This window comes from Harmonia axyridis, chromosome 1 (assembly GCF_914767665.1).
Source record: "Harmonia axyridis chromosome 1, icHarAxyr1.1, whole genome shotgun sequence".
Classification (NCBI taxonomy): domain Eukaryota; kingdom Metazoa; phylum Arthropoda; class Insecta; order Coleoptera; family Coccinellidae; genus Harmonia; species Harmonia axyridis.
In genome coordinates, this window is record NC_059501.1 from 75,150,661 (window position 1) to 75,162,991 (window position 12,331).

A 12,331-nucleotide genomic window follows, 5' to 3' on the forward strand; every position below is an offset into this window, starting at 1 on the left:
ACAAAATTTACTTCCTGATAGATGCTGAAGTTATTTACATCTTACAGAAACTTACATGAATATAATTAGCGTTGATGTAATCAGAGTGTTCGTCTCCCTCAATTTTCTCCAATATAACTCTGGAATGGTCGTCTGGAAAATCGTAAAAACTAAGCTAAGAGGTTTAACAAAAAATTTTAATAATTTGACTACGTTTATACAGAGTTGTTAGTTTATACAGCTTATAACAAACATTCCTAGAATTATTGTGATGTAATTTTGTGTTCCAAATTATATTTTGCTGTGATATATTAATGTGCAGTTAAGATATTGATAAACAAAAGGATTTTTCTTATCCCATAAACATATTTTCAATACATCGAAGATAATCCCTAAAATCAAGAATTTTAAATTAATAACAAAATTATAGAATGAATATCGATAAAGGAAATTCGATAACCAAATATGAAATCGTTTTATGGAATCGTTCTTCTCTACGACCGTGCGTTAATGCCGTTTACTCTATTATTATTTGGTTTACAATATTTATAAGTTCGATTTTAACTATGGCTTCGTTTCTTATACAGTATTAGCAAAGATAAGTCTATGTTGAGTAGATATCTAATGCGAGGAACAATGATAAATTTATATTAGTAGGATGCGCTTATTTGAACAATTCCCTTTCCAACATCGCTTTGAGGGTAGAGAGGCTTTATACGCAGGGCCGCCAATTAATAAAACAAGACCTACTTTTTCATACAAAATATTTTTTTAATTTGAAAATACCACTCTCTGTAGAAAAATTAACAAAAATGCCAAGCGCCAATTCAATTGAAATTGAATAGACGCCCGCAATTAGTTGATAGGATACAAATAGGAACAGAAATGCACCTTTAAGAACTCCATGTTGTTAGTATTAGATTTAGATTCAATTAAGGAGGTTCCGTTTCACTGCGACCTAACGGTCTATTGTGCCCTCCAATAGCTAGCTATATATTTGATCTATAGCTCGCCTTCCAGTTCCAGTGTTCAAATGAACTCCAGTATCTGAGATGACTTCAAGCAGGCTAATTCCTCACTTCCACAGGTTTCGTCTGCAAAGCAGATTTTATGTTGGCTAGTAATGGAGAGGCATTCCGTCACCAGGTGGTCCGGAGTTTCTTCCTCCTCCCCACAGAATCTGCACTCGTCATTTTCTGTTAGACTCATCAGCATGAGGTGTTTCCTAAGGCGACAATGCCCTGTAAGGAATCCAGTGAGGAGGTGTAGTATATTTTTGCTAAGATCCAGATACTTGTCGGATCTCGCAGTTTCAAAGTTTCGAAGAAACTTTTTGGAGTGATCCAACCCAGGAAGATTCCGCCACAGTGTTTCTCTTTCAGTTTTTCCTTCACCTGAAACTCTTTCTTTCTAGGTACATTTGTCTACGCCACAGAAAGATTCCGGGTCGATGAAAGCAGTTTGTGCTCCTTGTCCGCCAAGTGTGTTTGCCTCTTCATTCCCCCTGATTCCCGAGTGACCTTAGGAAGCCAAACTAAAAAGACCTTGTTATTTTTGCCTATTTCATTGAGTTTTCTTCGCGCCAAAGTTTCTGGCGGCGGCTCTGAGTAGACGTGATGATTCGGTCTAGATTATCTGAATGGACTAGTTTTCATTTTTTTGTTAATGATTAATTCTAAAAATTTGAGTAAAATGAAACAAAAATGTGGAAGAATCTTCGAAATATCTCTAGAAATGAAAAAGTTATGGGACTTTGAAGTTGCGCTTGGAAGAATAATTTCATAGTACGTGTAAGTGTCGTGACGTCACACACAAGACGACTGGTATTCGCAGAGTGCTTACGAATTCATTGGTGTACAATCACTTGTGCCGTTCGTGTCGTGTTTTGTTCGTTACACGATGGCTGAAATAACTTACTATATACATCTTTTTACTTTTTACTCCTCAGATAAATATATTTTGCCATTGATAGACTTCAACAATCAGTACTCAACTACAAACTGTTTATGAAACGTTTTTCAAATAAATCATCGTTATAAGTTGAACCATGATGAAGCAAACTCAAAAGTAGATACTCACTTGAAAAGTTTAACTCCTTTTATTTCTGCACTGACATAGGATGGATTTGAAGAAAAAACTCCATCACTGCGAATATATCTATTTTAGGGAAATTGTCACTTTGTCCTTTCACGAAGCCTTCTTTCATTATGGTGACATAAAAACTCGAGTTAAAACTACCCTGTACAACTACAAACGGCGTGAGAGACTTGGCGCGGCTAAGTATTTAAACGTAATTTATGGTGTAGAGATCACAGGCAAGTGGCGTGACGTCACAGACGAGTCGGAGACCAAAGACGTTCCCCGCTAAAATACGTAAATTTGAATAATCTATTACTCAGTCATTTATTAATGGATTTTCAAAATGTTTTCACTGATTTATCAGTTTTGCTCTATATTTTAATTCTATCGTGTCAAATATAGTATTATCAATATCACTAAACTAGTCCATTGTGTGTAAGGATTTTGTAGGAAACGAGAATGACGTATTCTTGTATTTTAACGATGATATCATGATCGTAATTCCATCATATTGATTCGAGTATACTTTCCAACAAAATTTGAAATTTTAATATTAATTAAGCCGTAAGCCTAAAATTTTTATTCTAGAAATCGAACACATCATAACAAACATAATTTGAAAATTATAAATAAATCAGTTAGAATAATCTGAACAAAGAATATGGTCAAAAACATGTCCCGCGTGAGCATCCCAATAACTGAGACGATCATAAGACCCCGCCTTCACGTTCGACCATTCTGCAGGTGTTAGCAATCTTGCTATATGGAATATCTTTATTTTGAGTTCCGAATTTTCAGGCCACTCATGTTAATTTTTGAGCAGAGTAACAATAAAAAAAGGCGATTGGGATTAAATCCAGTGACCTTGGCGGCCAGAGTATGAACCGTGCAAGTCCAGGAAAAATGCTGTTCGAAATTGTAAAACAAGCATGGGAGAAGAACTTACATGCTATAAGATTGTTGTAACGGTTTTTAGGCTTATTAACTTTACTGGATCCATATTGACAAGGTTGGTTCTGGCCTCTGGGGAAATGCTATAAATAAATATATCAATGGATAAAATCCGATACATTTCTCTGAATAAAGAGATCATTCATTCATTCAATAAAATTCACATATTTTTATATTATTTCCTTAAACAATTTATCGACTTCTTTTCCAGTCTTGAATACATACTTCCCCAATGAACCTATTGGATTTTTGCACGTTGGTTCATTTCGATTATATTTAAAATATACCCCTAAAAATTAATATTTTCATTATTTTTATTTGAGCTACAGGGTGGCGCAGATTAGTCTGGTGAATTTCGACTAGTCCCCAAATCGATAAAAAATGTTGAGTCACGTTACTCACGCCCACTCAAGCAAATCGGTTGGAATGGATCGAATTTCCGTCTCAATTGAAGCCTTAAACTCCTCATAAAATATCATAATAATCACACACTGTGAGGTCCGGCAAGCGGGAGGGCCATTCTACATCTCAGTTACGAGAAATCAGATGCTCTGGGAACAGAGTGCTTAGAGCCTTCATGAATGTTATTGTTGTGTGTTTCATCTTACTGAAAAATTACATACCTGAGCTTGACTTGATTTAAGATATTTATTGCTTCACGTGATATCAAGCTACTTGATATTACTTGAGCTTGATATGCACGCATCGCACGACATTTATTTTTGCAATCTCGTGCGCCCTTAGACTAAATAAGGGGATTCCTCGAGCGCCGTGAGAGACTGAAGCATTCGCCAGTGTAACTTTATCAGTAGTTTTCTCACATTTCTATGAAATCTATTGGTAGATTTTGGTAGTTTCAACAACATGCGATGGCTCAACTGAACTCTTTTTTGATAGTGTTGGCAAATGTTTCTGAACCACCATGCTGGGCCAGCGTTAGGGTTGAAACAGTGAAGCGACTGTTTCAGGCGTCTCTATTCGAGGGGCGGTAATTTAGCCCAGTTTGTGGCCTCCTTTTCATAATTCATGATAAAATATAGTCTTGATTCTTAAAAACAACATGAGGTTGGTCCGCTCCACTGCGTTTATCAACATTCCCTGCAATAAAAATCTCCAAATCGTCTTTACTAAGCCGCATGTTCAATAAATAACATATGGCAACCCAACCAATATAAGCAGCATTGCCTATTACCCTAATTGAAAGAGGGATGAAATGTATTTCACAAAGACGAAAAACAACACTATCTTCGCTTTCGAACTATTTTGAAGTTGTTTACACATTCAACATATGGAAAATTTTTACGATTTTGCATTCGAAACTATTTACTGTTAAATGCCAAATGTTTACAGCGAAACACATGTTTTTAATCTCATTTAGTTTTCGAAGCCTTGCATGGCCTACCGCCTTCTGTATCTTGTATTGTGATAGAAAATCTTTCATCTATCGTACGCTGTGTCTTGTGAATGTGAAAATCAGATATATTACTTACGCATTGTTCATCGGCGTCGAAGAAATCCAGGAATAAATCAAGATACCTACAACGTAAGTAGCTGTTTTATTCAATTCCAATGTTCTTCATTCACTAGAATTTAATTCTTGATCTGAGGTAGAATGTTCGGTATTATCATCGGAGCAGATGATGTTTTTCGGTTGGTGGGCGCAAAAAATTCTTTGCTTCAGGCGCCAAAATTGCTCGCGCCGGTCCTGCCACCATGATTTTGTAGGAATGGATTTTCCATTCTGAGTTGGGAGTTTTGGAACTGACGTTTGATTGAGCAACGAGTGCTAGCAACAATTCTGTTCCACGTTCTCTGGTGTTCTTCTTTTGGTGGTTCATTTCAGAGTCAAGTCGGAACACATAAACACGTGAACAACATCACGTGGAGGGATGTTGATATAACGGCGGAAGGCATACATGACCGCAACAATAGACTCTAAGGCGGAAACACGATGTTCAACAGAACAGGTTGTCATGAGGACTGAAACTTCTGATCCTCCCTTCAAGGGAATGAGGTCAGTGACATTGTAGTCCTCTCCACTCTCCGTTTCAAAAACACCCGATCCCTGTGCACCATCATGTATATCGGATGGCCAGATAAAATAATGAAAATGGATGTTTCTTGGCGTTTCTCGGAAAAACGCTTCCGGAAATATTCACCCAGACTATTCTATATAGTCCACTCTGTAGGGTCAAATTTTATGAGGTGAAAAAACCTCAGACTTTGTTGTTTTTTTGAGAAAAGTGAAAAATGTAATGAAATCAAACACAACAATAACTATCAACATTTGATGGACATTGCAAAACACTTTTATATTCAACCCTGAAAATTTCACCCCGTATTAAAATAGTTGAAAGTACTCACTGCATGTTGTCTTTCTAGTTCTCCGCTTTCTATAGATGTCTTCACGTATTCTTCGAAGTCTGCTAATTTTACTGGTCTCGAGTATAATTCAGAGGGTGTGTTTGGAGGATTGGTTGATTTCCTTATCTGAAAATATTTATGTTGACGAACAGCAGCAATTAAGAAGGGTTATCAAGAATTGAATAATTGAAAGAAGTTAGGCAGAATCTTCACTCGATCTTTTGGATTTTTATTATAGGTAAAGATCTTTTCACTAGATTTTTTCATGATTTTAAATTTCGGGAAACTTATGAATCATTTTATCAAAACTATCACTATCTGATATATTTTTGTGATATATACGATTTTGTCTAGAAATTCACTTTCAACTGACAAAGTATCAAAACCAAGGACGTAGAAAGGGTGGCTACTGGGGGTAATTACACCCCCCCCCGCAAGATCTTCAAAATATAAAATTTCAGAAAACTCGCAAAAACAAAGAACGAAAATTTCACCATAAAATGAACCAATAATTTTACTTTCTTTTAAAATCGACACGTCAGTAAAAAATCGGACCCCTTTGCGGTTTATAAGAGTTTATATTCGCTTTCAAGATTAATTCATTGAACTACGAGCTCGTCTTTGTCCGAAGTTTATTGTTTTCCTTTATCTATCTGTTTTCTCGGCATCGCCCCTCACTTGCCATCTGTTATTTTTGAATTTGTCATCGGTTGTTTTCAGTGTTTTGTATCATTCTCGTCCTAAAATTTCAATAAATAATTATCAAAGAACTGAACAGTAATTCGCATCGAAACATTGTCTGGGCTGTGTTGTACAATTTATTGTGTTTCATTCAAATTGCAATTCATTTGTGAAGGGATCAGCTTTGAATTGACTTTATCTACAGGGTGTTTCTAAATTGGAGGTACAAATGATAATGATATATTTGTCGGATAGTTTCAAAAAAAGAAGTTCTATAACAGGAGTCCGCAAACGCTTTGTTTTTGAGATACAGGTGTTAAATTTCAAGTTTTTTTTCTCATAGCAGCTTGCCTTCACAAGATATTTAACTTAAATTGGCATAGATATTCCAAATATTTCAATTTAAAGTTTTCATCAAGTGATATCCTAATTTTGATTCAAAATCTACAGGGTGAATTTTTTGTGGAAGGGTGCTCGCTTCTTTCTTCCAATATATTTTTTTGTGAACCACTGGTAGTTCAGGAAAAATTAATAAGAAACTTTGGTTCAGTACCGCACTTTTTGGTTTGTTGCAGTTTTGTCGTATCTGCAATCGATTTTGAGAAAAAAATTCAAACAGCTCTCTATAGTAATTCTCAGGAAAATCCAAATCATTATAAAGAGCCAGTTAGCTTGCTTTGATGAATAAATTAATTATAAGTTTTGGTACTCATTTACCAACTCTGTAGCGAAGATTAATAAATATTCGATAAACTGATTAAGCATCACATAACAGTAAGACTACAAGAAACACCGTGTATCTCGAAAACAAAGCGTTTGCGGGCTCATGTTTATGAGCCATTTTACTTTCAAAATCATCCAAGGAATCTCTCATTTTCCTTCTTAACTCCAATTTAGGAACACCCAGTATATGATAAGAACAATCGATTTTGTAATAAAAAAAATATTACCAGTAATTTGGTTCAAACTTCGTTATCAAACCTCTTTTCTGACATTATAGATATGAGTGAACAATGTCGTCAAAATAATTGTTTCGATTACGCACCCCCAACAAAAAAAAATATCTACACCCTTGATCAAAACGAAAAGAAAAATGAATTATTCGAAACAATAAATTGAGCGAACGGTTAATTGATTGAATGAATAAATTAATATAAGGTCAGACAAACGTTTAGGAATTTTTGTATTTTTCAATACAATTTTTCCTCATCAGTGTCCCTTAGTTGCAAAAATATACTGAATTTCCAAACTTACAACTTGTATATTCCTTTCAGTAACTTGCATTTAAGGACACCAGGTCTGTATATATCAATAGGTAGTCATAAATGCTTTCTCTTACTCTTCTGTGAAATGGATATACAAATCAAGATTTATAATTAAAATATCAATTTTAGAGAAGTTAGGTTGTGAAATGAATATACATATTGTAAATTTGTGAATAAGGTAATTTTTTCGAACTATAACACACTGATAAGGAATAATCCTATCGCCTATTATATTAATTCAATTATTTAATTTATTAACAACCGTTTACTCAATTTGTACAGTTTTGGATAATTTATTTTTATTTTCGTTGGTTTGAATATTTTGTCAGTTGGAATTGTATTTCTAGACAAAAAAGTGTACAGGGTGTAACATGAGTGACTGGCCATAGCCTAGTGGTGAATGCAAGTTATTCAGGTCAGATTTCGAAGTTTAAAGGAAAAAACTCGATAATCTGAGTACTGCCTTGAAAATATTGAAATCACATTAATCGTTTTGAAGGGTTGCATGAAGTTAATAAATCCACTAAATTTTAACAAAATCGGACTGCTGATTCCCAAGTTATGGAGATTAGAAATTTGGGCCAATTTGCATGAATCACCCTGTATCTCCGAAACTAACAGTCTTAGGATACAAAACAAGCTACTTTTCTGAAAGGCCTGGATGACCTGCGTTCGCCACAAGGCTATAGCCAGTCACTCATGTTACACCCTGTTTATCAAAAAGGTATACCAAATAGTGAAATTTTGCCATATTTTTTTTTTGCTTACCGATAACTTATTTTTCACTTTCATAGAGGGTTTTGCAGATATAGTGACGGTTTCCTTCATTCCCAGAGGAATAGTTTCTTCGACATCAACATTTTTAGGTGACGAATCTGCAAAAACAATAGATCTCATAAACATACAGGTACTTCGTACAGCGACTTAATTTTCATTACTTTACATTCAAAGCAAAATATCGAGAATTGATAATTCGAAGGAATCGCAGAAACAGTTACGTAAGGAAGAAGCGTTATGCTTTTTTTCGCGTGCGAATATTGATATTTGTGCATCAAGCATTGAGTGCAGCCAAAAAATAGTGATAGATCCTTGTCGACCAGAGATTCGACCCTATATAGACGTTCCTTAACTTACGTTAATCGAGCTTTTTGGTATCAAGAAAATATAATCTACAAAAATTTACATTTATCACTTTTAGGGTAGATAAAAGACGAGAGAAACTTTGTTACTGAACGATATCCCGAACATAATTTGTTTTGGCCCATACTCAAAATACGTATTTCCAGAGGTGATCGATCATATGGGTCCATTTTAACATACAAAGCTTAGGAATGGCACCTTCCAGCTTATATACAGGGAATCCCGTAAAGACCACGTCAAACCGAGGAAGAATGTAGATCAAAGGATAACCCACCTGCTATGACTAAATTCCCATTATAAAAGTCTTACCGTTTTCGAGATATTTTTTTTTTTGTTGAAAATAATGAATTTTTGCCCATTTCAATAGTTTTGCCCTTACGGTTGGTACAATTTTACATCTTTCTGGTTAATTTTTTCTGTAAAATATTGCTGAAGAATGATTTTAACGTTTACATTAAAAACATCCTCCGTAAATTTTAGAGGGGGGCTATGAGAAATCTTTTTATTGGAAATTTTGGTAGTGGATTATTTTGTTCATGAAGTTTAGCCCATCGTAGTGGAAAAAAAAAGTACCGAGCTACTGCTGCACATTACACCAATAAATTGTCTATTTTATAGTGATTTCAAAGAGGTATCACACAAGTCACTTGTTATTCAAAGAAAAAAGATATGGCTGTTTTTATCCAAATGGGTACGTTTCTGACAAAATCAAATTTGTCAATTCTGTTAAGAAATCTTCGATGTTGCATTACTTAGTGAACAATGGCAATTGTTTACGTGCGAAAATATTACTCGCATAATTATTCACCTCAACGAAATTCAATTTTGCCTGTACTAAGAATGGGTACATGAAGACCTAAATCCTCTTGACTTTTAATATCGGGGCTGCCTAAAAGACAAAGTATACGCAACACTCATACGTGATGAAGCCGAATTGCGGATGCGTTCTCTCAATTCGGCTTCATCACGTATGGGTGTTGCGTATGCTTTGTCTTTCAGGAGCCCCAATAATAAAAGTCCATAGGATTTAGGTCAGGTGAGCGAGGAGGCCACAAAATTTCACCTTCTCTTCCAATCCACCGGTGGGGATAAGTTCTATTCAAATGTGCGGTAACTTCGAGTCCGTAATGTCCTGGGCATCCATCATGTTGAAGACTACGTCGCAGCGCCAGTGGCACATCTTCCAATAAAATGGCGGCTGGTTGGTTAAAAATTCCAAATAATTGTTTGCGTCCAGTGATGGTGGCAGTTCGATCGGGCCCAAAATTGCACCATTAAATATTCCAGTCCATAAATTGATCTTGAATCGATACTGTGATCTATCTTCTCTCACCTCGTGTAGTTTATGATATTTCAGCTATGCAAATTGTGGAGATTCATGTACCCATCCTTGGTACAGGAAGACTCGTCGCTCCAAATGATCTTATTAAAAAAATCTGGATCTGCATGATGTTTTCCAAAATTTACCGGCAAAATTGAATTTAGTTGAGGTGAATAATTATGCGAGTAATATTTTCGCACGTAAACAATTGCCATTGTTCACTAAGTAATACAACATCGTAGATTTCTTGACAAAATTGACAAACTTGATTTTGTCAGAAACGTACCCATTTGGATAAAAACAGCCATATCTTTTTTCTTTGAATAACAAATGACTTGTGTGATACCTCTTTGAAATCACTATAAAATAGACAATTTATTGGTGTAGTGTGCAGCAGTAGCTCGGTACTTTTTTTTTCCACTGCGATAGGCTAAACGTCATGAACAAAATAATCCACTACCAAAATTTCCAATAAAAATATTTCTCATAGCCCCCCTTTAAAATTTTCGGAGGATGTTTTCAATGGAAACGTTAAAATCATTCTTCAGCAATGTTGCATTTTCCCTATATTTGAACCAATAAAATGATGTTATAATAAATAATCTTACCAATATAAACTGCTCTCTGCGTCCACACAGCACCGCACTGTATAAGGATGTAAAGGAACAGGGTATAAGGATTGAAATGGAACAAAATGGGACTTATACAATGCAAACTGACCTTCTAATGGACTGTAATCCTAATATATTTAAAATGTCCGTCAATTAAACCAAAACCGTTATATTAAACACCGAAAACTTTATACTAACAACCTTTAACTTTTCTTTCCGACCGCCGATACATCTTTTTCATCTGACAATACATACGTCTCGATTTCCCAGAATGCGCGACGTTGCCAAAACTAAACATCATAATTACTTAAAAAGGGCTAAAACATACCCCCCGCCCTGAAAACTCAATTTCAGTCACTTTGAAATCAAATACCTATCATGAATGAACTTGTCAAAATCATCCACTGTTAAAAAAAATTCACCAAAAAAGAAACAAAAACTAACCTACCAAAAAAAATATATATATAGTAGTCAACTCTTCTGACTACTGGGTCGGTAAAGGACATACCTTTACTACAGGTCGTGTATAGGTACCTTTACTCGTTTTCAGCGTTACATTACGGACTATACCATCTTTTCCGGGATGGACCGCTGTGACCAACGCCAATGGCCAATGCAGTGGTGGCGAATTTTCACACTTTAATATGGCTACCGTGCCAACTTCAATATTTGAACATTTCAAATGCCATTTCTCCCGCGTTTGTAAGGTCGTTAGATACTCTAATTTCCAGCGCTTCCAGAAATCCTGAACCATCCGGTCAATCAGTTGAAAACGATCAAGCCTATTCAACTTGATATCCGACAAATCATGCGATGGAATATATTTCAATGGTGACATTGTCAAAAAATGTGAAGGTGTTAATGCTTCCGTTGCACTTGAATCTGATGACAGACGACAAAGCGGACGTGAATTCAATAAAGCTTCAACCTGCGTAAGAAGAGTGCTGAACTCTTCAAAAGTTAGTATCTGAGTACCTATTACCTTATAGATCAGATTCTTAGCCGATTTAACGTTGCTCTCCCACAAACCGCCCATGTGGGGTGCCCCGGCTGTATTAAATTTCCACTCAATACCATTCAAAGCTAATTCATTTTGAAAAGAAGTTATGAATTGATCCGAACTAATAAACTCATTAATTTCGCGAAGAACTTTTTTAGCACCCACAAAGTTAGTGCCCCTATCTGAATACAGAACATTACAAGTACCCCTTCGAGATATAAACCGTTTGAAGGCTTGCAAAAAATGATCCGTAGATAATGAACTGACGAGTTCCAAATGAACTGCTTTAACGCTCATACATATAAACAAACAAACATATCCCTTATATACTTGAGTTTTCCTATTCTTACCGAGTGATATTTCGAACGGTCCAAAGTAATCTACCCCCGTTTGAGAAAACACTTTTGTAGGATTCACTCTTGAAGCAGGCAAATTCGCCATCAGAGGATAATTATTTCTGGGCTTTAACCTAAAACAATGATTACAGGCATGTATTTGCTGTCGTATAACATTACGACCACCCACTATCCAATATTTTTGTCTCAACAACGCTTCTAAAAGAAATGAACCTGTATGGAGATTTATTTTATGATAGTATTGAATTAATTTTACCGTAAAAGGATCTTTGCCTGGAAGTAGAATAGGGTGTTGGCTAGTAAACTTGAGTGAAGAATTTTCTAATCGCCCCCCCACCCTGAGAACTCCATCTTGGATGAAAGGTGTCAATTTGCGTAATTTTCCATAGATCTCTTTTTCTAAATTCAATAACCTTATTTCCGATCCGAATGCTTTATTCTGAACAATTTTTATCAATACGATCTCCGCTTTTTTCAAATCATCTGCTATAATAAATTTTCTCTTGGGAATCTTCTTCAAAAATCTAAGTACCCAAACCGTAATCCGCAAAACAGAAATCCACGACGAAACTCTCGAAAACATT

General features: G+C 35.5%; 1 protein-coding gene across 1 annotated transcript in view; it reads right to left on the bottom strand.

The window, feature by feature from the left end:
• LOC123682596 overlaps window positions 1–12,331 on the bottom strand; it is a 96,205-nt gene that overhangs the window by 17,830 nt on the left and 66,044 nt on the right. The window contains exons 23-26 of the mRNA XM_045621326.1: window positions 8,088–8,194; window positions 5,374–5,499; window positions 3,005–3,092; window positions 56–132 (exon numbers count right to left, since the gene is read on the bottom strand). Coding sequence (XP_045477282.1) covers window positions 56–132; window positions 3,005–3,092; window positions 5,374–5,499; window positions 8,088–8,194 — 398 coding nt within the window. The remainder of the gene's footprint in view (window positions 1–55; window positions 133–3,004; window positions 3,093–5,373; window positions 5,500–8,087; window positions 8,195–12,331) is intronic.